The sequence below is a fragment of the Aythya marila genome (genome assembly GCF_965140915.1).
Source record: "Aythya marila genome assembly, chromosome: 10".
NCBI classification, from domain to species: Eukaryota; Metazoa; Chordata; class Aves; order Anseriformes; family Anatidae; genus Aythya; species Aythya marila.
The window spans coordinates 13,660,340-13,687,647 of record NC_139051.1 but is presented as its reverse complement, the minus strand read 5'-3'; the positions used below and the strand labels follow the sequence as shown (position 1 = coordinate 13,687,647).

General features: G+C 50.2%; 1 protein-coding gene across 2 annotated transcripts in view; it reads right to left on the bottom strand.

Annotated features, from left to right (window-relative positions):
* Positions 1–25,218, bottom strand: part of CACNA2D2 (calcium voltage-gated channel auxiliary subunit alpha2delta 2) — a 169,772-nt gene extending 144,554 nt beyond the window's left edge. For both annotated transcript variants that reach the window (XM_082768358.1, XM_082768359.1), the window contains exons 1-2: positions 24,975–25,218; positions 982–1,063 (exon numbers count right to left, since the gene is read on the bottom strand). In XM_082768358.1, coding sequence (XP_082624484.1) covers positions 982–1,063; positions 24,975–25,090 — 198 coding nt within the window. In that variant the 5' untranslated portion in view covers positions 25,091–25,218. The remainder of the gene's footprint in view (positions 1–981; positions 1,064–24,974) is intronic.
* Between the last annotated feature and the right edge of the window lie 2,090 nt (positions 25,219–27,308).

Genomic DNA, 27,308 nt, shown 5'->3' with positions numbered 1-27,308 from the left:
TGAATGTAAATGAATGGATGAATTATGAAGAGCTTTGCAAGCCTTCGATTAAACTCATTTTAAAGTGCATTTAAAAGAAACCAGTGCAACTTCTGTGTTTAGACAATGGATTACAACCAGCAGTATAGAATAGGAACAGTTCTGTTGAAACCTGTACAGCCACTGGTGTAAGAAAGGGAGAGCCCCACAAACCACTGGCTTTTAAGAAGAACATGCCACTGCCATGAGAAATACAAGTGCCCTCTATGTTTTGTCACCCTAATTTCAACTAATTTGGTTAGTGTTGTCACCCTGATTTCAATTTACTCCATTTCAAAATAGCTAAACTTGACAACAGGGCTGGGAAGGGGAACCCAGAGGGATCCTAAAGATTACAGAGCACGAAAAAATCCTTCTGTCACTGCCCCAGCTTAGCTCTGAGCCATCGCTGCCAGGATGTGCAACAGATCTGGCTCCTGCCAACGCTGCAGCCAGGCCCTGTGCTAAGCCAGAGGTGGGAGCAGGAGGCAGGGAACAGCATCCATTCTGGTCTGTGGCGCCTGAGGACAGAAGCCAGGAGCTACAGCTTTACCTGCAATCTATACTCAAATGCAGAACTTTCAACAGCTAGTCCAAATTATCCTTTGAACGCTTCTTTGTCAGCAAAGTTTGGAACTAAAACACAAATTAAACTACCTTCAGTCCCTGGAAGAACGGCTGGGTGGAAGGTGCAGTTAGCGTGCCATATAGAAACACAGGTACATGCTCGGGTAGCAGTGACATGCAGCCTTGGAGGAACAGACAGATGCAAAACACACGCACAGCCACACGCTTGATGAAGGCATCGAATCGACTTGCAACCAGAAGCGCAGCCAGCCATGCCCCTGCACATGGAGTGAGCTGAGAGGTGACTTGCTGCAAGTGTTCACACAGGTGATTTCTGCAGATGAGAACGTTCATTGCTACGAGGAAGGCAGCACAGGTAAAAGACGGACAGCTTACCCCTCTGAGCTGCTGGACTCCACCAAATATCCTCATCACTCCATCAATCTCCTGCTCCAGCCTTCTGGCCCAGTACTGCATACTGCAAGAGACAGAGAGAACGAGAGGAGGAAAGGGAGAGAAAGAAAGAGAGAAAGTCAGAGCCCTGACACTCAGTAGATAAGCAAGGTAATTAAAGGGAGAGGGAGGAAATCAGTGCCCTCAGCTATGTTAACAGCTCTGCTCCTGCAGCCCCGGGCGCAGGCAGAATACCAAGAACAGGCGGCGTCTGAGAGCTATGGCTGGGGCAGGCTGTAAGCTTCAGGACTCCAAAACAACGTATGCAGAAGGCACCGCAGAGAGAAGAGGGAAGAAGCAGTACAACAAAAATTGCAAAGTGTATTTTTTTCCCTTCGTATATTAACAGTGGCAGTAGCTAATTACTTAAGCCCGGAGTGCTGAATGAGGTCTAAGCGCTGCGGTGCCCGCTGCAGAAGGCAGCTCGCTGCTGCAGCAGGGATGCAGGACGAGAGGCGCCCGTCCCAGAGCACCAACAGATCGCTGCTGCGGCATCTGGGGGCTGCTGAGCCTGGCAGTGCCTGCCAGACCCCCTTTGGGGACCTCCTCGGTCCCTCCATCCCGAGCCCTGCACAGCAATCCTTCCGGCACGCACGACACCCCCGTGTAGGCAGCCACACAGATTTTCGCTTACAGCAATGCCATCAAGTTAAAGCAACAGCAAAACCACTCTCCTAAAGCCCCAGAACTCGATAACCCTCCTCCTTTTAATGAGATTTCCAGACTCCAGCCCCTGGCCACGCAAATGTCAGATCTCCCATCTGGCCCCGAAGAGCGATGCTGGATTGCCTCTACCCCACTTGTTACCACAGCCGGCGCTTTCTCCACAGCAACATTCGTCCCTAAAGACAGCAACGGACAAAGAAAGCAGTGAAGGAATAAAAGGGACAGAAGGCAAGGCCAGCATCATGGCAAAGGGATTACATGGGCATGGAGAAGCTGGGAGGGAGCTGAGCAGCTTGGGGCTTTTGCTCTTTCCATCAGTTCACAGAATGTTTTCACTCTTCACACCACGAGAAGCTCCCCAGACAGCGTACGTGCACTCCTCAGCCCTGCGAAGCCACTGGAGAGGCTTTCCTGGAGGTCAGGAGGCAAAGAAACAACTAAGAAGCAAGGACACAGAGGACTCCTAATTATACAGCGTTGCCCCGAAGTGGAGCAAGCTGGGCAAAAATACCAGAGCAGAAACAACCTCGAGACAACCATCAACTCCACACTCGAAGCAGGGCTGAAGCAGCACTGCTGGGGAGCGAGGAGAGGAAAGGCAGGCAGGAGGGACCAGCAGACGGCTGCACAGGCCAGTTAGTAACAACAGAGGCTATGGATGAAACCAAAATTTAACCACACACTCCAAATCTTCAGCATTTACCAGTATAACCTACTTCATTTCTAACATTTCTGCAGAGGTGACGCTGTCTTTTTGCTTTGGAGCTTTACTGGGGAGGAGAGGAAATGCACGCCAGGTGATGGGTATAGGAGCCAGCAGGCACACCTCTCACCCAAAGGAGACAAAGCAAAGCCCAGGGACTGTCCGTGTAAAGACAAAGGATCAAAACCAGAGGATTTCTTTCCCCCCTCTCCAGTCAAACATTTTATTTGCTATCAAAGGTTTATTCAGGTTGGCCAAAGTTACTCACAAATCTACTGAAGTATATTCCCCCAAAATTATTTATTTCTACATAAGTCATTCATTTCAAAATATGCCTTGAAGCACCAGAAGTGATTTTATGAGCTCTTTTTTCCCCCCAGTTTATCCAGTGAACCAAAATAAATTAAAAAAATCAATTATATGCTCACACTCAGCCACAGGTTGAAGACGCCCTGCTGAGGACTTACGGACCTAACACCTTCCCTTTGCTTCCAGCTCTGGGTACGATCCTGCCACTCGGTGACACTTGCCCGTACCAGCTCCCTCCAGGAACACCTACACCACCACGCCACGCAAAAACTGCAGCCCATCTCGACCTGTATCCACCAACGCTAACAACTGCTCACATCCCCACAAGTTTCGTGTCCAGCCAAGCCGTCAGAGAGGGCTAGGGATGCGGGAAGACAGAGGCATCGGCGTTATTCTGCTGGCATCTGCAAGAGAGACACTGAGTGCTCAACCAGACTGAGATTTAAAATTAAACTTAGTCAGCAGATTTGCTCAAAAATAACGTTACAACTTATTCCGCCCCCTGCCCCCAAAAAAGTAGCACTATTTTAGGGAAAAGCCACCAGATTTTTCATTCATGAGAAAGCCCAGAACTTGCTTTAACTGCGCAGCCTCACGTTACCTGGCTCTCAGCCTTACTGACCTGTGGTTTCTCGGAGTCCTGGTAAGCCTTTAGAAACCACTAACCAGAAATAAATGTGCACTACACTGTGAAAAAACATGGGATTTCTGCAGAGTTGATGCCAGATTTCTAGAAGCACGGCTATATGACAGCTTTTCAGGTAGCGAGCTTTTTTTTCCAGCTAGCACACCCCTTTCCCCACACCACTTGCCAAAGGTTTTGCATGTGTCTGACCCGTTGCCACATCCCCATGGCCCAAGCAATGCCCATGGCTGGAATTCTTCAGGCCACATCCTGAGTTGGTGTTTGCATCTCGCTTGCCATATATTGGGTTGAAAACCGCCTTTGCAAAGAAAATCAACACGTAAACCCCATTATTCTTCTGTCGTTGCTGACCTTCTGCCTCCTGTTTCTGCCCCACAGCCGCCGCACTTCAGATTTTATGGAAGAAGACTGTAGCAAGGATGAAGAGGGTAAGGAAATTGATAGCCTATTATGAACATGGAGATTTCGCTTCGAAGCGTGTCTCATATGGAAGCTGTAAGCAATAAGACATGACAGTCATTGCATTCCTGGGCCATTACTGCACGCCTCAGGTGGCGTTACAGGGCTCGAGGAGCGATAACTCCTCAAAACATGCAGCCTGGAGTCCCCTACTGCTCCTGTGAAGTGGCATTTACAATAAAGCACCGAGCACACAGCCGATGCACGCGCTGGGAAGCCGCTGGCCTGGATGCAGTGCTGCTCACGGACAGCCACGAGGCCCCCTGCACCAGCCTCTTGCTCCATCTTCCCTTTAAACAGAGGGCGACTTCCAGGTCCTCAGTAGTGAGGAGAAGCTCTCGGAGCTGGAATCCAAGCAGGAATGGAGGGCAAGGTGGCCGGGCAGCCCCCCCAGCCCATCCCCTCCACAGCGGGGGACCGCACAGCTGATCCATGAACCCATCACCTTGTGTGGCTCTGCCTCCGACCGGGTTCTCCAGAGGTCTCCTCCAACCTAATGCCTCTCCATATGGACAAGCATGACCATGCACATTCAGGACATACGCTATTATCTCTTGTGTTAAAAAAAAATAATTGTTTCCTTCCCCTGTATATTTTACAACCTCTTCTGCAACATGTAACAAGGGACAGAAATGATTTCTGGAAACACAACACCATTTATCTCTGTCTCTCCAAAGAAAACTACAAAAATGCTAATTGATTTCATCATTTGCATATTTGATTTTTCCTAAAGATGAGATAAAATGGGCTTTAAAAAAAAAAAAAAAAAAGGCAGCAGAGCTTCAAAAATACTCACTGCGACAAGCATCGCACAGGAGACACGTCCAGCAGGCAGGAAGCAGAGCATTGCACCCACGGCACCTGCACCTCGCCGCTGCTCACACAGCCCCTTACTTGTGCTGGGGGTGCCCCGGGTGAGACAAGTGGCTGTGGGGACCCCAGCACGGGGCTCTGCGATCCCCCCAGCATCCCGCTGCCGCTGGGGTGGCCCCTGGTAGGGCCCATGGAGCAGCGCCTGGCCCCTCACAGGTGCCTCCTGCAAAGGTGCAGGGAAAGGGTAATGGGAGGATGAAAACAAGGTATGTGCTTGAAGATAGTTTTCTTTGTTTCATTTTTTCTTTTTTTTTCTTTTTTTTTTCTCTATTTTATTGGAGCAGCCTAAGGAGAGCGCTTGCTTGGCTGTGGGCAAGAGAGAATGCTAAAAAAATAAATTAAAAAAAAAAAAGTCAAATAATAGGAGACACCATCCTTTTCTCTTGCTGCCTTCCTGGCCCAAAGAAGAGAAAGATTCATCCAAACATAAAAAGAACCGGAGGAAATAACTACCTGCTCGGTAGATATACTGCCCCAGAGCTTCTCCAGTTATACTCAGTGTTCTGTACAAGCATCCACACTTCACGCAGCGTGTTCAGCCAAGAATGTTTCACTCTGATTCATGCGCTTTGGTTCAGTGCCCAAATATTGCTATCTAATACAGTTATTAATTACTGTGTTGTCTAATTTTTGCTGTGCGGGAACTTCTTATAATGGGCTTAGCCCTTCACGATGCTTAATCCTTACCTATAACGGCACACGTGGCAGCACACAGGTGCACGCGTGGACGTGCGCACTTCGTGTCCTGTGAGTTTCCTTCATTTCTTACACACCGAGGCTGTAAAGCCCCCCAGCAGCTAATATTTACATGATGAGCAAAACCAAGCTCTGTTTTATTTGTATTTTTTTTAAGATACAACTTCCAGAGAGTACCCACTGCCTACAAAACAACCAAACAAATTACTGGCCATGCTTCCAGACGTTACCAAGCCACGCACACTGTTATTTTCTGACTCCTTTTTAATTTAAAGTATGTGCACAGGTGTTTCTATAAAGGAGAGGTTGGAAAGACAAGTCCAGCAGGCAAATTTTCTTAAAATTTGTCAAGATGTTATTCACCCCTGCCATCTGGTCTACCCTGTAATAAGAAAGGATCTTTGATATTATTATAGGAGGGAAGAAAAGGACAATTTGATATCAAAACTACATCCAAAGGCAGATCTTTAAGAAACACGAAGGGAAAAGACAATAATATGTTTTCTGCTTTCAGCTCTATCACCAAATTACTTTGTTTTCCTCAACTCTAAGCACAAAGAAGCAGGCACAGAAGTTTGTGTATCTGTTGTCTTTCCAGTTCTTATAGAAAGGTATGTCTCTAAAAAAGTGGCAAACCTCCTACCAAATCCATCCTGATCCCAGTTTGATGCCCCCCCCAAAGTACTCCAATATAATAACAAGGGTAACTGGGAAGTCTTCTCAGCCTGAAGGACAGACAGAGCTGGGCAGAAAGGGAAGGGAAAGCAATCCAACAACTGTACAGAAGATTTTTCATCAACAGTTCTCGAGCACGAATATTCATGCAGGTACCTGTGACAAAAAACAACAGCAACCACCAGCTTGCCACCTATGAGACTTCAGGCAATAGGAAAACCATTCCTTAATCAGGATTTCTGTACTGGGAAGCAGAAGTATTAAATATCTAAGGCCAAACTCCCTGTGGAAATGGAGCACATAGTCAGTGTTCAATCAGACACGCATGGGATGGCAGGGCCCTTGGGAATTCTTCTGCCACAATTAGCTGCACTGGGACACAAAGCATTGTCTAACCTGTTCTTTAAATCCTTCGCTGAAGGTGAGCCCAGGATTCCCAGAGTATCTTATTCCAGTTCCATTCTTCACTTTTTCCACCCTAAATCTCAATTCCCTCTTCCACTTATCCCACCTACAGCAGACAGAAAACAATTTTCTTCTGACAAGCTCCTAAGAACTGCCAAGTCATTGTTCTGTACCATCCTTTGCCCTTTAATTCTCTCCTCCTCCAAACTCTTTTTTCTTCCCCCAACTTTCCCTCCTTTGCACTGCTTTATACACCTCATCCTTTTTGTTGCCCAGCTCTGGATCCCTACAGTTTGTGCCCATCTCCAAAGGCTCAGGCCAAAAAGTGAGATCAGACACTCAGAAGTCCAGCATGGTGCTGCATGGCGACCCATCGCCTCCCCGGTCCTGTCCTGGGAAGTGCTTTATGCTGCAGAATAAACGTGCCCTTCTGCTGCAGCAGCGCTTTGTCGACTCAGTTTGTGCTCTGCTATAACTCTCCAGATCTTTTCTGCCACACCGCTATCCAGACAGATATTTTTTAGCCTGTATTTGCACATTGGATTTCTCCTTAAGTGCAGCACTTTGCATTTGTTTTCACTGAATTTCATTTTTGCTGATATCAGGCTCTCCGTTCAATTTTTCTAAATCATTTTGAGTTCTGATAATGCCTTCCGAAATACATCCAACCCCTCCCAGCTCAGTGTCGCCTGCAAATTTTATAAGCGTATCGCCCATTCCATTGCTTAAGTTATTAGGGAAAATATTGACTAAAACCAGGTCCAAGGCAGATCCCTGCAGGAGCCCACTTGAAATGTCCTCCCAGCAGGAGAGAGAACCACAGTAACCATTCTTGGAGAGCTACGTGTCCAATCAAAGTATTTTGAATTTTAAACTTTACAAAAAGCTGATTTTGAGTACTTGATATGCAAAGAAGCCGTAGGCCAAAGGATAATTCGGTGAATAATTCAAAGCGTAAGAGCAGGATTGAGGAAAATCAATCTGTTTGTAGATGGTTTGCCAAGAGAAAGAGGAAGAAGTCCCTGGATGCGCTGTGCGGGGCCACCACGCAGCCACGGGACCCCTTTGATCCAACCTTTCAGCACATGCCTCTCACCGACACTGCAATAAAATGAACAGCAACATGCTGACAGCAAACACCTCCTGCAGCCAGAAGGCAGACTGCTTCCCAAGAAGCTCTTTCAGCCACGGACAACCCCGTTCCTCCCACCCGCCCCACGACACGGCCACCCCGCGATGGGCACTCGGGCGGTCAGAGCATCACACGGCGGCACCTCCGTATCGGGATCCCCGAGCACAGGATGTGCAGGAATCAGTCTTCACAGTCTCAGGGGATGAATCTGGTCTCAGCACATGGCCACCGAGTCCTCTTTCTCTAGGAGGAGGCCGAACTGAGCACCCTGACAGGGCTGGTTTGCTGTTTGCAGTCAGGGCAGGGAAATGCCTCAGCAAGAAGTCCTCTGCCATGCCCAGAGGATACTCCAGCTGCTTCCCAGCAGCATAAAAAATACTCAGTTGGTGGCCTTACAGCAGGAGTAAGTTACCTACTCATATCTGGAGATCCAGACCAGCTGCTCTTGCTGCCACGAGGACAGTCCCACAGACAGACACTCCAGCGGGCAGTCCCAGTGCTTTGACATTTGGTATGTTTGGAGCCAAAACAAACCTAAAGTCTTAGTATCCCTGCTTTTATGAAAGCTGTGTTCTTGCTCCTATTTTACATCTGAAGCCAGATTTCTGTCACGCTTGCTGATGCACATCAGGAGCAGCAGAAGCCCATGGGTTCCCCCACGGCTGCACTCTCACCGCACAGGATTAGGACTGGGCTCCTGATCTCAAAGCCTGTCACAAATCTGGACTTGAAACACAATGAATTAATAAAGAAGTGAATAGGCGTCAGCTTTATTAAGCAAGCTATCTGCATAAATTTCACCCAGTGCAGCCACTTGTCATTTTCAGAACCCCCTGAGACCCCCCACGGCCGGTAACTCTCCCACATTTCTTTGCAACCCACTACACAGATGAAGTTTTTTTCACAAAAACTTTCCCCTCACCGACTCCCTCCCTGTTTTCCAGACACAATCTGAGTAGAGGCTGAAGAGCTCCCATCCCCCACCGCAAAGATAAGGTTACAGAGGGTAGGTCTTAGTAAGGATTTTGCAAGCGGCATGAATTATTAAAGTCCTTTATGATATAATGACAGACATATCAGGTTATTTGTTTATTCCGTGTATAATTCATGACTCTCTTGGGAGCTAGACAGAAGTAGGGTAGATCGTTGCATCTTCTTGCTCATTCCAGTAAATCCTCCTCACCAGATGGGAGGCTGAGCCACCCCACAAGACAGCACAGCCGCACCTAGCGGGATTCGCACTTTTCAGCTGGGGATAGCAGAGCTTTTTGCACAGCCTGGAGATATAGCACAGCTGTCAGCTGAGCACATCAGGGACAAAAAAGTCCAGGCGATGCTTCTGTACCGTGCCACCGGAGCACTGTCACCTAAAGGACACGCACACAGCTTTGCGAGGAGATGCTACCAGTCGCCCTGTGCTCCCCTAGCGTTGCTCAGCCACAGGATGAGTATCCGAGCTGACCCAGGCCCCTCAGGACTTGAGGGTGCTTTACAACAACCACCTCCTGGCAATGCAAATAAGAAAAGAGTGGAGAAAATAAAATCATTGCTCTCGCTTTGGCCATTTGTTTAAAGAGTCCAGTCAAGCTACGAAGCTAAGCATGATACAGAAGTGCCAAGCCCTGATTGCTGGAAAGGAGCTCTGAGTGCACACATTGTAGTCATCCCATTCTCTAGTGTGCTGCTTAAAGGGTGAGGGAGAAATGGTATGTCACAGCGACAATCAGGGAATAAAGGACTGACCACAGCCACTAAGAGCTTCCCAGAGAGCTCCTGCTCACTCGAGGTGCTCCACCCAAAGATGCCGCCAGCGAGGGTCACGCTTCTAGGAAGAGCTGCAGCAAAACATAAGCAGGCTGAAAACAGCAAGCTGGGTAACTCTCACTAGCCGCAGGACACTGGAGGACTGCTGTCAGCACCCACCCTTCCCATCAGATTTCAGCCGCTCAGAAGCGGATTACGCGGGCGACGATTAATCAGATCAGTAAAACACAAGCCACGTTAGGGAGTCTGAACTACCGCTGACTTGTCAGACCTGTGCCAAATTTGTCTCCAACCTCTCTTTATCAAGCGAAGATGCTGTTAGCCTCTGCCCCAAGATCTTCTGCTACAAGAGGAAAGCCAAACGTCCTCTGGGTCTGCCTGGGTGTCGCTGTCAGTAGATGACTAGCTAGTTAAATCCCCCACCTTAAACAACCCTCTCCACACCATTCCCCTACCTGAGAGATTCCTGGCTCCTCAGAGCGCGCCGTAATCATTGTTATTATAAAGCACTTAGCGATGCTCACTCATTGCATCCCTCGCCAGCCAAACACCCAGAACCCTGTTATTTCGCATGCAGTCGCCTTCACTTCCAGAAGCTGCTCATTGTGCTGCTTCCTTTCAGCAGGGAAAGGAAAAAAAGGGGTGGGGGTGGAAAGCGTTTTAAAAAAATAATAATTTACTGCGTTTTATGCCATTACCTCACTACTTGGTGATACACATCTAAAAGCTGTCTGCGGGACCTCCCCGCTTGTAAGGTGGCACCCAGACGTGCAGTGCAGCGGGGATGCTGGAGGCACGGAGCCCGGTTTGGTCCCAGTGAGCACCGCAGCAGCAGGGGGGAACCTGGCAGCTTTCACAGGTCACCTCCTAGCTGGGAGGAATGCTCCTCCCTCCACGGGGAAAAGCAAATACAGCCTCTCCTTTGTAAAGGCCACAAGCTTATTGGAATTGCAGTTGTGGAAGCAGACTGGAAGACTCAGAAAGTACCCCCAGGCCTTGCTGTACACGCTCAGCACATTGGCCCACCATGGCCATTTTCCCCATCGCCAGCAGCAGCTGGCTTTTTGTGCCAAAAGGGATGCACTCCTGTCCTGGAGAGCTCTGTGGATTGGGGATGCAGTGCTGGAGCACTTTTGGGCACAAGGATGCTGTGCCAAGCACCTTAGGGGTTCCCACCCCAGCAAGAAAAGTCTCTGATCTGCGACAAGCTGTCTTCCCCTTCAAAAGGGAAGGGTGTGCAGGAAATTCTGCTGGAGCCTAGGCACTGCCGTGTCCCTTTCCTCACCAGATGCCTCAAGCTAATGAACAAGCAGTGCACCCACGACCGAGCTCCAGTGATCACGGTTACTGCCCACATGCCCTCCCCTCATGTATCATGCTTACAGCGTGGATGGTGCAAGAGCCCAAACGTCACCGTGAGGGGACCGACCAACATCAAACTGGCTAATCCTCCCGGTGCATCTGACAAAGATATCTTCCTTTTTTTGGAAGGGGAGAACTGAGCTCCGGGGTGAAGCAGTAGTCCCAAAGCCAGACGCTTCCAGCAGCAGAGCCAGAAGTGATGTTTGTGCTCTGACGATGGCCCTCGAGCACCAGAGCTGGCAGCTCATCTGCCCATCAGCGGTCCAGAGCCCAGCTCCTCCTGGCCCGCATAAACACCAAAAGCTAAGACTACGAGATAATTCTCTTCTGCTTTATAAGCAAGTATCGACATTAACACCCGAACCAGCTGACATCCCACCGCCCCACTGCCCTGCGCTCTTTTCTGCAGGAGACAAAGCCCAGCTGTTACTGCGGTCGTCTCGATGGGGCTTACGACATCACCAACCCCTTTCTATTTAGAATAATGACTTCTGCCACACGCCAAGAGATTTGAAATTACCTGTGAAATATATTTCCCTAGGCACAGGCTCAAGAAGCATGTAAATTACCCAGCTTAATGGCCTCGAGAATTTCTGAGACACACACACGGAGGGGGAAAACGTTCAGATGGTCTCCCAGGTACCAAGCAAGGGGATGGATGTCCGAGGGGTGGCCAGGAGCCACTGCCCTACAGTTCCTCCAATACCCAGTTCCACCAGTGAGCATTGCCTCAAGGAGGCAACAAGCACAAGAGATCCAATCCTAAATGAGTGCCTCATCAGCACAAAAATGCAATTTTAAAGAGAGCATTTCTTGGGAAAGGTGCCTGACCGTAACTCAGATGGGACAGGCAGCCAACACAGGGCTTATGCAGCACAGGGCACCCATTTCATTCACAGAAGCCCAGCACTGCGGCACGGGGAGCACTCTGCAGCACGCCCTCTCACCCTCCAAGGAACCACAGAGAACAGCACCATCCAAGCTTTGATTCCCAGGCATCTGCCAGAGAATAATGCCCTTCAGAAGGAAACCCTTCTCCCACTACCCCAAAGAAACAGACAGATGCTCGCTCCCTAGAGTGCAAATCCCCCTGGCCATGTTTCTGTTCTTGTACTTGAGCTCGATGTCTTGTTAGTACACTGCAGAAGAAACACATATCCAAAAAAAAAAGAGCGTGGATTCATTTGGAGGAGCAGAAGAGAAGGAATTATGTGATCTGGGTTCCATTTACTGCTCCACCGCTGACATCTTTGAGCCTTCGAAGCCTTGGTTTCATCAGCAAAATGAGCAATGGAAAATGAGCAAAGGGAAATGGAAGCACTATTGCAAAGTGCAAGTAAAGACCTTTATCAGGAGTGGAAGACAGGACGAGATGCTCATGCTGTGGTGGGGAGTGGATGAGGGACAACCCCGAGGGCATCAGGACAGTTATTGGTCTCCCCAGGGAACAAGCCTGAGGCACAGAAGCTTTGCTCCTGATGCTAGCCAAGACTGACAGCTGGTCACCTTTTAATGTGTCATGGATGGAAAGTAGGCCAGAAGAGCAACCGGGGATAAGAGAACACCTGGAAGATAGGCCTGGCAATGGAAAAAATGGGACAGATTTGCCTGGTGTAAATCTTCAAAGCAAAGGTGTAAGAGAAGGTCTTTGAGACTCCTCCAAAGGCAGAACCTGCCCTCATTCGCAGCCGAAGCGTCTTGCTAACCCACATGCCAGCAGAAGCCATGGCATCACTAAGATTAACATGGCAGCAGCTTTAACAAATAACAGTTTGAGCTAATTTTGTCACTCACAAGCACTGCACCAAAGGCTGAATGAAGCCTGTCTGGACTCCCTGAAGCGACCGGTGCTGCAGGTTACTGATGGCACGGCCCGCTGGGGCTTCACTGGCAGGCAGCTTGGCTCCCTGTCCTGCTGCAGGCTCGGGGGAGAAGCACAAAGGTAGAAGGGTGAGAAGCTGGGGGTAAGGACAGCCTAATAGGCAGAGCAAAAGTTGTCCATGAGCAGAGCAAAACAAGGAATTCACTGCTGCTTCCCATCAGCAGGCAGGGGGGCAGCCCCTTGCAGAACAGCACGGCTCATCACACATCAGCTCCTTGGGAAGAGAAACGCCAGCACTGAGTGCCGTCCTTGGCTGTGCAGGCGCTGCTCTGCAACAGCTAACCCCTGGTGTTAATCCACTGATGGTCATCAAAAACCCCAAACGTTGCACCATACAAGCCTCTATGAAGAAAGCCTCCAATCCAGCCAAAGCCAGGTCAGTGTCATTGTCAGTGAGGCAAGTACTCAGCTGTTCAGAAACTATTAGAAGATAAATATTAAGCTAATACTCAAATCTCCCCATCCCTCGAAGTGTTTAAGGCCAGGCTGGATGGGGCTTTCAGCAGCCTGTCAGGTGGGAGGCATCTCTGCCCATAGCAAGAAGGTGGAATTAGATGGGTTTTAAGGTCCCTCACAACCCAAACCATTCAGCGATTCTATGAAATCTGAATACCACAGCAGGAAAAAAAAAGTGAGAAAGGAATGACATTGTAATAAATAGAGTCAAGCCAAATGAGAAAGCAAGATTAGCTTCATGTGGAAAATTAGACAAAAACACATTATATACTTGGAATGTTGGTTGCTTTGCTCATGGGATCTGGAGTTGAGCTCAGTGCACCTCGCAGACTTCAGAACATTTCAACAAATGGACAAATTTTAACAAATTCACCCAGTACTGCCAATTGGCTGCTCGGGTGCAGGACAGAACTGCTCTTTGAGCACCTTTCCCAGGCAGCCCCCAGAGCAGCGGGCTGTGCACAGGAGCCTTCCACCCGCCACGGAGCACACGAGGCAGAGGGATGGCAGGGATGCCACGCTGCCCTGACACAGCACGGCCTCGGGTAATGCCTCAGCTGGAGCATCTCACCTGCAGCTCGTTCAGCTCCCCACGGCCACGCAGGAACACACAGCACGCCTCTGCAAAGGGACAGGCACCATCTGCCAAACCTTCCCCTTCCGCAGCTGCCTGGTTTTCTCCAGAAGAAACTTCTCGTACAAGAACCCTCGTCCTACGTCGTGGGATCCAATAATAACTTTGAAACGGCACAAACACAGCAATAAGTAGATTTAACGAAGAAGGAAAGTCAAGTATTACACCAGCTACCACTAAAACACTGCAGCGTCTTGTTTCGGCGAGTGGCAAACCTCCTCCTCCATCACACAGCTGTGACTCCAGAACACGACGGGGGCTGGCAGCCACTTCCTGATGAGAAGGCCACGCACTCAACAGTCACCAAATAAGTGACATTTATTAAGTGGCTCTTATAGAACAAAAAGGGCCGCTTCCAGCACACATAATCACATCCACGAACCGGCCCTGCTTTCAGTGCAAGGCTCCACTCGGAGCGGCGCAAAGAGACAACAGGCAGGAGAAGCAGCCTCGCCTGTGCCTCGGGGCCTCCCGGGAAGCCAGGCACAAGCACGGCTGCCAAAGAGGCTCCGTGCAAGAGGGCTTAACCTGGCTCAGCAGCCACAGGGGCAGAACAAGGCCCTGCAGCAAGACGCAGCTTCCAGCCCAGCCACACCACCCACCTCGTCCTCTCTGTGCCTGTGCACGGGGAAGCGGTGGGACGCAGAGGGTGCAGGGCTCAGCTGCAGCACCTCAGGACGTGGCAGGAGCCACACATGATGCAGAGGGGCCCAGCCCACGCAGGCAGTAATAAGACAGAGACACAGAGCCGGTTCGATTTTTCTCTGAAGACTAGACCAAAACAAATAAACATAGCAAGGAACAAGTGACACAGAAGGCTTCAATTTAGCCTGAGGATGACGGGTAAAAAGGCAGTATTGGTGTCAGAAATGCCAACGCATCATTTTTGTTGCCAGGTCAAGCAGGCGGGCACGTGCTAAATGGGGATATTTAGAAACTGGGACCAATGCATGAGCAGATAGCAGAGGCGTTAGATAAATTGCTTTTCTCCACCTCAGAATAACAATCAAGGCAGAAGCAACCACTACCACCACCACATGTACTAACTAAGAGACAAAGACCTGAAAGCTATCCCCAGCATAATCCCACAGCACTTGGCACGGCTACATCAGGGGATGAATCTGTCCTGGTATCTCAGAAATGAATGTGATGTTTCTCAGCTTTTAAGCCTACCGTAGCTGTAACAGGGCACAGCATGCAAGACTGACAATGGCAAATTCTTCAGCATCAAGTATCTCAGTAATAAATCCTGCGTCAGGAAGAATGGCTCAATCATGAGCTGTCCCACAGCACACAGCCAAGGAGGTGCAGGAAAACATTCATGGCCGTGCACAGAGAGCCCATGTGGGGCTGATGCTGTTTGGGTTTGTGCTCCTGAAAGCGCTGTCGTTCTGTAGGAGGCAAAATAATGTCATCAGGTTGGTCACTGATCAACACTTAAGATCTCCCAGCAAACAAAACCAGAATAAATAAGAACCAAGAACTGGATTAACAGAAAATATTGATTTATTTTCCCCACACACACACACACTCATGTAATCTACCTTTCTCCCCAGAGCAAGCAGGAGGGGAAAGCAGAGTGCCCACAAAGCTGTGACACACGCCTGGCCAGCTGGCAGCCCAGCATCCTGAAACTCTTTTCAGCTTGCAGGTCTTGAATAATTAAATGCTGCTTCTTCCACTCTTTTCCCCTTGCTACATGTGACACAGTGCTGCAGGTTTACTTTTACATGGGCAGCAGGTTTCCCCTGGCCCCTGCAGTGGCCCTAGAAGCACACGAGCCCACACATTGCTTTTTATTTTTTTTTTTCTTCCCTGCCAATCCCAAGAACGAGACACTACAGTGAATGCTCAGAACAGACCTCTAATTTATAAGACTACCTCAGACATGACCAAATGGTACTTCGGCTTCTCCTGGGTCTACTGAGTTTGTTATGGAGCAATAAAAAGATGTTCAACCACTCACAGCCCAGAATCTGACTCAATGTTCAACACTGATAAAGTTGAATATTAGCTGCTTCGCTTGGCTTAAGTCCGTCTCTTTTAGTGTCCGTGTTACAGCTGCCAAAAATTTGACTGAAACCCACTATGTGCTAGCAATGCAAACAGGGCTCTGCATTCACGACCCTCGCTGTATCATGCTGTTGACAAGTGGCAATGCTTGTCTCAATGGAGATACCATTACATAAAAGTTAATAGATACGAGAATTCAAATACAAGAATACTTCTGATTCAACAGAAACAAAATCAGCAAGAGATTTACAGATCTTTTAGACTGTAAATGGCATATACAAGGTAGGCTCTGAGAAAATATTTACAAATATGCACCTTGCTTTTGTTTCTTATTTGGAAGATGTACAAAGAAGGCTGGCCTGGCTGACCAGGGATCTTCTACCGGAGCTTGGGCAGAAAAAGAAAATGCTGGAAGCAGGGTCAGGCAACGTGGAAGGAATACAGGGACACTGTTCACGTCTGTAGGGAGAGAACTTGTGTGGCCAAAGCCCAATTAGACTTGAAGCTGGCCAGGTCTGTGGGAGATGAGGAAAAAAACAAACAAACAAAAAACAAACTTTTTATTGAGATATGTGGACAGAAAAAGGAGGACCAAAGAAAACATAGGTCCTCTACTTGATGGGAAAGGTCACCTCACAGACAAGGACATAGGAAAGCACAAACATTTCACGCCTTCTATGCCTTCATCTTCAACGCTGATGATGGACTTCAGGACCCTGGGTGCCCTGAGCAGGAGGACCATGATGGTGGGAATGACAAACTCCCGACCGACCCTGAACGTGTGCGGGATTTGCTGCTCCACCTGGATCCACAGAAGTCCATGGGCCCAGATGGGATCCAGCCAGCTCTCTGAGCACCCTGGGATGATGTTATTGCAGGACCTCTCTCAATTATTTTTCAACAATCTTGGGAATCTGGAGAGGTGTCAGTAGACTGGAAGCTGGCAAAAGTTGTACCAATTTTCAAGAAGGACAAGAAAGACGACCCTGGCAATTACAGGCCTGTCAGTCTCACATCAGTGCCTGGTAAAATTACGGAGAAGATGATTCTTGAAGTTCTTGAAGCACACCTGGGGGACAACGCAGTCATTGGTCCCAGCCAACATGGGTTCATGAGGGGTAGAGGTCCTGCCTAACAAATTTGATTTCCTTTTATGACAAGATCACCTGTCTAGTCCATCAAGAGAAACCAGCTGATGTGATATTTTTGGACTTCAGTAAAGCTTTTGACACAGTTTCCCATAGGATCCTACTGGACAAAATGTCCAGCATATAAGTTAACAAAAATATTATACGATGGGTGAGCAATTGGCTGACAGGCAGGGCTCAAAGGGTTGTGGTAAATGGGGCCACATCTGGCTGGCAGATGTGACCCTCAAGGCTCCATTTTAGGGCCAGTCCTCTTCAATGTCTTTATAGATTATTTGAATGTAGGACTAGGTGTTTTGAGCAAATTTGCTGAGAACACTAAACTTGGAGTTGTGGACTCTGTTGAGGGTGGAAAGGCCTTGCAGAGAGACCTAGGCAATCACCAACCTCATGAAGCTTTACAAGAGCAAGTGCTGGGTCCTGCATTTGGGACAGGGCAACCCTGGCCATTCATACAGACTAGGTGAGGAGATGCTGGAGAGCAGCCCCACAGGGAGGGATCTGGGGGTTGTGGCTGACAGCAAGCTGAATGTGAGCCAGCAGTGTGCCCTGGCAGCCAGGAGGGCCAACCGTACCCTGGGGTGCTCCAAGCACGGCATCGCCACTCGGTCGAGGGAGGTGATTGTCCCGCTCTGCTCTGCGCTGGGCGGCCTCACCTCGAGCACTGTGTGCAGTTCTGGGCACCACAGCACAAAAAGGACGTGAAACTGTTGGAGAGTGTGCAGAGGAGGGCTACAAGATGGTGAAGGGCCGAGAGGGGAAGATGTATGAGGAGTGGCTGAGGGCACTGGGCCTGGAGAAGAGGAGGCTGAGGGGGGACCTCATCACAGCCTACAGCTTCCTCATGACAGGGAGCGGAAGGTCCAGGATCTGTTCTCCTTAATCACCAGTGATAGGACCTGTGGGAATGGTGTCAAGCTGAGGCAGGGGAGGTTTAGGTGAGACATCAGGAAGAGGTTCTTCACTGCGAGGGTGGTCGCACACTGGAACAGGCTCCCCAGGGATGCAGTCACTGCACCAAGCCTGCCTGAACTTAAAAAGCAATTGGACTGTGCACTTCATCACATGGTCTAAAATTTTGGGTAGATCTGTGTGGTGCTAAGATTTGGACTCGATGACCCTTATGGGTCCCTTCCAACTCGGGATATTCTATGAGTCAAACTCAACTCTAGATGCTGGATTCTTCTGCACTGCAGAGTACTAAGCACCCACGGCAGAAGAAACAAGAGTCTGGCAGCTTGCTTCAAGAGGAAAGTAGCAGGACCCAGCCCTGTTACAAGCTGAAAGGGACCAGTATTTAGAAGGAAAATCATGGTCCTCATTTGTCCATCCAATGGAGATTCAATACCCTCCCAATTCTTTCCACCAATTGAACAATTTAAGGTTAACTTTGTGCTTGGAAGGCCAAGAGCTGATTGTTACAGCAGGACCGAGGCCAGCCAGCACCCGGACCCTCACTGCTCTCACCTTCCCTGCTTGGAGAACACAGCCTTCATGCTCCCGGGGCCACAGGTCTTCCCAGTCATCCTCTGCTCCACAGCCTCTGCTTGCAGATGGCCAGCAAACACGGGATCTCAAGAAGCAACCCATCACACTAGCACCCCAAACTGAGTTTGGGTCACAGAAGCAGCAACTTTTGTCAGCGCGGCTTGAGCAGCAGACGTGGCTGCAACAGCCCCCAGCTCTCACCTTGCAGGGGCAGCACACTTGCAAGCCTTTCAGCCATACAGAAGAACTAGGAAATTCTGGGTTGGTCCTTCATTTGGAAGGATTCAGATAAGAAAACCCCATAGAAATGAGCATGTGCTAAAAGGAAGCCACCCCTGTGACTAACATTCCCACAGATGGGAAGCTGACTACCTTGCTTGTGAGCTTTCCACCTTCTCTGCCCTTGTGCCTGTACTCCCCATCCTCCCCCCAGCCCTTCCCTAAAGCACTGACACGACACAGCTTTTTGCTTTGATGCAAAGTATGACCAACTAATCATCATTTCATTGCTCTGCACACCCCAGCGTGAAAGCAGCAGCCTTGCTCCATCCCTCTGCCCTTTCCCTCTCCCTTCCTCCACCTTCTCAGCAAAGCACAGGAAGCTGCAAAGAGGCTCATATTACAGGGACTTCATCGCTTTTACAAAATTTACTAGCACGCTGTGAAGCCTCATAAATAATTCAAGATAGACAACCTTCGTCAGGTAAATGAACGTGCCTTTTGTAATCCATCCCTCAGCCTATCTCAGCAATACGCATACCAACTGTGGGGACAGTTGATGATGCCTTGGGAATTCCCAAAGTGTCAGCACAGGAGAGGGCAACACACCAGCTTCTGGCACCAGCAGTACCCACAGAAATCCAAAGTCTGCCCAGTGGCTTCAGCAGATTCATAACACATAACAGACACCCCCATCACACGAGTAGCTCCAGCCTAGTCCATGGAAAGCAGCTCCACTCCCACCCCTAATGAGCAGAGATGGACCATGGCAGGGGGCAGGAGGCTCCTCCATTGTAAAGATCTCCTCTTCTCTGCAAGAAGTTCAGGGATTTGGACACAAACCAGAGCCGAAGTGCATCACATCCCATCCTTCTTGGGTTTAGCTCCATGTGCGCTGTTGATGCACAAAAGCACTTGACTCATTAGAGAGATGCAAACTCAACTTCTGCTTTGGCAACTGTGCCCAGGGCTTTATCATCGTCAGAGCTATTCCTCTAAATGGTTTATATCCCTGCTCATCCCGATCTGATCGCTAACTGCGCTTACTTCCTGAATTTAGATTTGTGGGACTACTGAAAGTTATGAGGAAATCCACATGCATTCTCCAAAACATCAAACGATTCAGCCCAAATAAAGCCATGCCAACAGCTTGTTGATACAAAGCAACTCTCCAGTAACAACACTGTGAACAACCCCACTCGCCATGCAATGCAGCAATAATAAACTTGAGGATGAAGGCTGGATTACAGGAACAGTTCTGAAACAAAGTACTACCAGCACCCCAGACAGGAAAAAATAATTCTGCTAACAAAACACATTTTGCTTTCGAGAGGCTCCTGGAAAAGTAAATATCGAAACATTCAGATACTGTCCATTCTTGCTGAATATTTCACTCAAGTATTTCGCTTGGTTATGACTTTTTCTTTTATTTCATCCACTTGAATATTTCATTGGTGGAAAAAAAAAAAAAGTCTAAATTCTACGGTTTGTGCACATGTACAATGTTACCGTGCGCAGATGCCCCAGCACTTAAGCCCTCAAGAGCCTTTCTGATGGCTTTTGAAGCAAAACACCAGGGGGGTTGTTCAAGGATAAACTCGGGTTTCCATTTAGCCTCTACATAACCACCTTCAGCTTTCAAGGGGCTGTTGCACACACACACACACACACACACACACACACACACACACAACACAGGCACAGCTTCTTTACAACAAACCTTCTGAACTGTGCCTGCCAAGCACTACGCATCAGCCCATTTCTACCCTCAGGTCTACGTGCAGGAACCTTATTGATTTCAGTAGGAACCCCCGTGCTCTCCTAAGAGCTTGTATCAACTCTTTTTCAGTGTGTACACTGGGTTGAGAAACTCAGACTCCTGAAGCCACAATCTTGAAGAGGATCCCTGCAGGCAGGGTGCAGGGCTGAGGTGTCACAGGGCCAGGAAGAGGGTCTTCGTGCCCAGCTCTGTGTGATGCTCACCTGTGCTGATGGAGCAGGCTTCCTGCCCTGCTGCCCCGGAGAAGTTATCGTGCTGAGGAAAGGACAGGAAGGAAAAAGGCATGGGACAAGGTCTGAAGTAAGTTGTTAGGCCTCGTCAGCCAGTTATCTCAAGGAATACGCTTAATAATTGAGCCAGGCTGGTGACAGCGTGCACACTGACATGTTGTGCTATAGCTGCCCGCTTCTCAGGGAAGCTGTCCCTGTTTCCTTCCTTACACCCAAAAGGGAATTCATATACAGCTGTTCCCAGTGCAAGCCCTGAGTAGGGAGCATTCAGAACTGGTAACAGGAAGGGAGAGAAAGTGTTTATAATGCTAAAAAAAAAATTGCAAATTACTTCAAAAGCAGCACACGGCCCTCTCCCAGCTGCCACCCTGTTCTCTCCGGGCAGCTCTGGGTGCCTCCGTGCACCCCAAAGCAGCCTCCACCACCAAGGCACGGCCCACAGCGGGTGGCTGTGCCTCCACGGAGGCCACCCAGCCCTGAGAGAAGGAGCGAGGCTGTCTGTCTGTCTGTCAGTCCCGCGGGCAGGCCGCCCTCCCTGCGAGCTGTCTCTCTGCTCAGCCAAGTGGAGCTGAAGGCAAGCAGGGCCATCTCCCCACTTCCTCTCCGCTCCTTTCCAGACAAGTTCCCTTCCCCAGCATCAAAACCATAATTGGAAGAGATTTTCTGGCTGCACAGCAGGCGGGCAGCAGAACAAGAGACAGGGCTCCCCCTACACAGCATCCTGCAAACCCTGAAACATCCAGTCCTGATAGAGTTATTTATTTCAAGCCCTGCTAGCCCAGATGTGCCATCACTACCACCATCGTTAACCTCATTTGGGGTGAAGTGGCGAGCACAAATCAAAGCCTGCTGAAAGGAAGCAATTAATTTGGTAGAGGCAACCTCAAGCTCACCCTCCAGTGGTGACGGGCACCCATCAGGCCTTACCCATCTCGGCAGCAGCCTCTGTGGCTCCGCATCTGGCAGAGCACTGGTACCACTGCGAGCTCGCTGCCCAGAGCTGCTGTCCGCATCTGACGAGCCCAGACCTCGTGCTGGAGGGGCAGGACTGGATGCTGGTCCCCAGGACAAGGCTTTGCCCCGCAGACACCCCGCTGTCCTCGTGCCGAGCAGCCAGAGACGTGGCACCAGAGCCCGGCCCCGCCAGCGAGCACGCAGCCATTCTGCACACACACCTGCTTCCTCACGATGAGAGGCAAACGGCTCACCACCCTCCAGCAGATGGTGATTTTCTTTCAAGTCCAAGTGACAAAAAGCCTTTCTGCAAAGTGAGGAGGGGTCATTCCCTCCCCAGGCAGCAACCGCATTCTCTGCCACTTGCTAACACGAGGAGATGGCAATACAGGTGCAGGACTCCCCCAGTTGACCAGGCTTTCAGTCTCCTAACACCAAACCTCTTAAACTCGAGCAGAGGTTGTCGCTGTGCTGCCACAGGAAGCCCTCCGTGTAGTATGTACAAGAAAAATTAACAGCAACCAACAGCTTTTCTTTCCACAGCCACTAATCCCATTGACCACACAAACGTGTATTCTCCTACGTGACCATTCCTAAAAAGAGCCTCGCCAGTCACTGGACATCACCTAACATGCCCGCCCAAGTGGTTTTGTTCCAATCTGGGATTTTGCTTTTTAAATCTCAATGAGAAATTCCCCTTTGGACAACTGGCTGAGCCGAGCCTTCCTTAGCTCGGCATAAGATGATTAAAACCATGCTACCCAGGAGGAGAGATAATGTGGAACAGCAGAGATTTATCGAGGACATAACCAAGAATCAATGCACAGAAATCACTGACAACAATTAACACAAATGTGGCAAAAAAAAAAAAAAAAAAAAGGCTGTTAACCCCCCACATCCCCCCCTAGCAAAATACCCTAATCATTCAGTCTGATGCAGGTCAGAGCAAACCGGCTCCGGCACTGCTTAAAAAAAGCAGCCTCATTTCTGAGAGCCCTACAGTGAAACATGACTTAAGTGATTCACGTAGAAAAACTCCGACGACAAACAAGGTTTCTAATCAACGCTCTGTCATTTGCTGTTGTTGCAAGGGTGCATTGTCTAAAGGAGAAGAAAACAGGCTCGTAACTGGAAGATTTTAGCAGCCCGTTTCACCAGCACAACTCAGCTTCTGACCGAAAAACCTTTCAAAAATGATTTAAGCTCTATCCAACACTTTTAAAAATAAGTGCACAGAAAGGGAACTACTCAGAGGGGAACAGTCAATTAAAGAGTGTTATCTGAGCGCTGGTGGCAGCTACCATTGCACTTCTTTCTCCCATTAAATATTTCTTTCCCGAGAAACAATCACTGAAGCCCTAGGGCACAGCGCGCAAGGCGTTTCAGCCCACATGTTACAGGCATTAACCTACTGCCCAGCGATTGTGCATCATCATCAAATATCCATTCGTGACTCTTCTTTTTTTCTGGGTTCACAAAGCAGGTCACAAGGGGAATAAAGCAAGCAAGAAGATACCAGGTCAAGCTGAGGTCTCACGTCCCTTCTGTGCCTCTTCCCCGCACGCAATCCGTCAGCATCACTTCCCACCAAAGACACATGCAAAATTCGTGGCCTTTTTAGGACCATTCCTTCCCGTTTGGGAGAAGCTACCAACTGTACAGCTTCACCACCAAGTTTGGTTTTTACTCATCTCACCTCTCTTAGTACAGGACCAGGCCCGTGTGGACAGCACCACTGATACCAGAGAGCACGACATCTTTTCCTAGTAAGCCACACCAAATGATCTGAAATAAAACTGCTTTGGCTAAAAAGCTGGCACAGTTTATTAGAACAATACAGATAATCATCAGTCTGGGTGAGGGGAAGGCCAATGCATTATTTACAAATTACACGTCTCCTAAGGATGTCTCTCCTGGCACAAGAGCCTTCCTTGAAAAACTTTCTGCAGTTAGAAAAAAAACAACAAAAAAACAAACAACACGTTTCTGCTTTGTAAACTGGTACCCAGAAGAGATTTATTCCGCAATATGATTCTGCACTCAGAATTCAAGAGGAAAAAGCAACAGCTTACAACCCCTGAGAAAGCTGCTGCAATATTAAAAGCATCCCACCAACTTCATCTGCGCTTCATCACATCCATAATCCCTGCTACTTCTATAGGAATTCTCTTAGAAGGCAGGATTATTGGTACGAGAGAAACGCTGGATCAGGCTGTGAGGCTGTGGCACTTGGCAGAGCACTGGCACGTCCCCTTCCCTCCTCTCCCCCTGTAGGTAGACATTTCTCAGGGTCTTATTCTGAAGAATTTCTGCATTTACCTGGCGGCAAGAAAAGGGACCCCACCAGCTCCCAAAGGTCAAAGCTGTTTAGAAACGTGGATGTGAGACCCAAAAGAATTCAGGAGGAAGCCGAGGGAAGGGGAGCTATTTCTGAAGGATGGAGCCCCAACCACCATGCCTGCCGCGGAGCCAGCCACTACCTCGGGGAGCTACAGCCCTCCCGAATAAACAACGCCGCTTCTCCTGAGAAGAAGGCTTAGCAGCAGAAGGCCTCAACACACGCCTGTAGAAACGCACTTTGCGACGAGAGACGTTCAGCTAAAAGGCTCCGGAAAATACTTTTTTGTGACATACGCACGTATCACATCCCTATCCCCAAGGAAATCAAAACTGAGGAGAAGATTGGGGCAAAACGCAGCGGCCGTGCACCGGGGCAGCGCAAAGTTACGGGCGACACCGCGGCGATTAACTCCGTGTCATTGAGATCTCTCTCCCCCTCCAGACACGCAGGCTGTGAGGACACGGTGCCAGCCCAGGCTCGGCTGCCTGCTTTGCCTTCCCCCCTTTTAATTTGGTGTCACCAAGCGGCATTTCCTAGCGGGGCCGGCCGCCTCCCGCAGCACCCCTGGGCGACACCGGGCACCGACATCGCCGGATGCGAGCCGGCTCCCGGGCGCCGACTTCCAAAAAAGCTCTTTTTCTCCCCAAAAGCTATTTATAGCCCAGCCCCGCCGGCCGGGGGCAGGGGCTGCGGTGGCGACCGGGGCACCTCAGGCACCGTGCGGCCGCTTACAAGGCTCTCCTTCCCGGGACCCCAGCGGGCTGCCCCCCGCCCCACACACACCCCATACAGACCCCATACAGACCCCATACACACCCCATACACACCCCATACACACCCCATACACACCCCATACACACCCCATACACACACCCCGGCAGCCCAGCGGCGAAGTTTGAGCTCCCCGCTAACTTCGGGGCCGCTCCGCACCCCCCGGGGGGGGCCGAAGGGAGCCGGGCAGCGCCGAGCCGGTCCCGCAGCCGGGCGACCCCCGCGGCGGTGCCCCCCAAAAGGGCTCCCCCGGGGGTGTGTGGGGGTGTATGGGGGTGTATATGGAGCTGTGGGGGGGGTGTGTGGGGGTGTCCCGGGGGCGGCACTTACGTGTGCTGCTGCGGGAAGCTGTAGCCGAGCGCGGCGGGGGCGGCGAGGAGCAGCAGCAGCAGCAGGGCCAGGTGGCCGCAGAGCGCCGCGCTGCCGGTCGGAGCCGCCATCGCCATGTTGCCATGAAAAAAGCGCGGCGGGGAAAGGGGAAGGGGCAGAGGCGGCCCCGCGGGGCGGCTCCCCCCGCCGCCGCCACCACCACCAGCAGCAGCAGCACCGACACCGCCAGCACCCGTGCGGAGAGCGCGGCGGTGCTGGGGAGGGGGGGGGGGGGAAGGAGGGGAGGGAGGGAGGGGAAGAAGGAGGAGGAGGAGGATGAGGAGAAGGAGGAGGGCCGGGGGGAGGAGGGGAGGGAGGGACGGAGGCGGGCACCGAGCGGCGGCCGCTCGCCCGCTGCCTCACGGCCGGCACTGGGCGCCCGCGCCCCGCTACTTTGCCTCAAATAGGCGGGCGGCCCGGCCCGGCACCGCACGGCCCCTCCGCCGCTCCGCCCCGCTCCGGCCCTGCTGCCACAGCGCCTGCGCTGCCTTATCCCCCCCCCACCATCCCCAAAATCCCCCCCATCATCCCCAAACATCCCCAACATCCCCCCTCGGGGATCTCCTTCAAGCCCCGGGCCCGCTTCGGTACCGGGAGTCCCGGCCCGGCCTGGGGTTGTTCGGTCCTTTGAGCCCCCCCCCCCCCCCCCCCCGGCCCCGTAGGTGGTGTCTGGCTTCTGGCAGAGGGGCGAAAGAAATGTTTGGCAAGAAGCATTTGCTGTCGTTTGCCCAAGTTGTGTTGGAAGCCGGCATAAAGCCCACGCTTGAATCCAAAAAAGTGAATTTCCGAAAGAATCAGGCACTGACCTGATGCGTTCAACACAGAGGTGGATGCGCACAGGAGCTTAATGCCTCAATAAAATGTTAGCAAATACTTCGGTGTTCCCTTTCCAGCTCCTGCACCGTGTGCAGGCTGTGTCTATTCTTTGCACGCCCTTCAGGACATGGTGTTTTTGCATCCTATATTTCTGCTGCAGCAGCCACATGTAGCTGAAACATGGTTTGTATCACACACAGAATCACACAGAATTTCTAGGTTGGAAGAGACCTCAAGATCATCGAGTCCAGCCTCTGACCTAACGCTAACAGTCCCCACTAAACCATATCCCTAAGCTCTACATCTAAACGTCTTTTAAAGACCTCCAGGGATGGTGACTCCACCACTTCCCTGGGCAGCCTGTTCCAGTGCCTCACAACCCTTTCAGTGAAGAAGTTCTTCCTAACATCTAACCTAAAACTCCCCTGGCTCAACTTAAGCCCATTCCCCCTCGTCCTGTCACCAGGCACGTGGGAGAACAGGCCAACCCCCACCTCGCTACAGCCTCCCTTGAGGTACCTGTAATGACCTGTATGGGTCATTACAGTTGAAATCACAGTTACCGAAATGTCCAATTTCCAACCTCCAAGTATGTTTCAGCAGTGGTAAGTGGGTAATCTCTAGTGTATACATGGGAAACAGAGCAACAATATGGTAAACGGTTTGTCCATTGCTTACGGTTATCAGCAGTGGGTAAATGCTCTTTGTCATGCAGAATTTGGATTTCCAAACTTTTGAAAAATAAATTCTGTTGTCTGTCACACCGGTATTTTCTTTCCCAGATGACGTGAGCTACTATCTGTCCAAAAAATAAAATTTAACTCAAGATATGGGCCCACAGCGTCCAGATTTCAGGTCCCTGTTCTAACAGGATACCCAAGGTCTCCGAGGGAGCACAGCAATTGCCAGACCATCCTTTATAAAATGGGATTTTCTGCACAATGCAATCTGATCTTTTGTCCTGCAGGAAAAGCTCAGGGACACAGCTTGTATTGCCATGGCTATCAGCTGCTTTTCCAAGTGCCTGCCGTTCAGCAGTTGGCTGCTTGATGACTGCAAATGCATCGCATGCACGCAGCAGCCCCGGTGCTGGGTGCTCCAGCCTGCTGTGCTCAAACGGCGTGTGTACAGAGCAACTCTCGATCACAGACACAGTAATCCGGCACACGCCGAACTGCGTGGGTGATTTATTTCTCTGGGATGTGGCTCTCCAAAATCCCCACAATTGTTTTGTTTTAATCCAGATATCAGTATCCTTCAGAGCACAATCTGACCTTGCAGTCTTACAGTAGGAACAGACCTCTAGATGACAAGTATTTACTTTCAAATGTTGCTGTGTGGGTTTATTAACAGGAAAGCCTTGCCTGAAATGTCCCTTAAAAACAAAACAACAACAAGAACAACAACAACAAAACAGTCCTGCACTGCTGAGATGGACATTTTGTTTTAGGTTTGTTGCAGTTGTTTTTTGCTGTTATT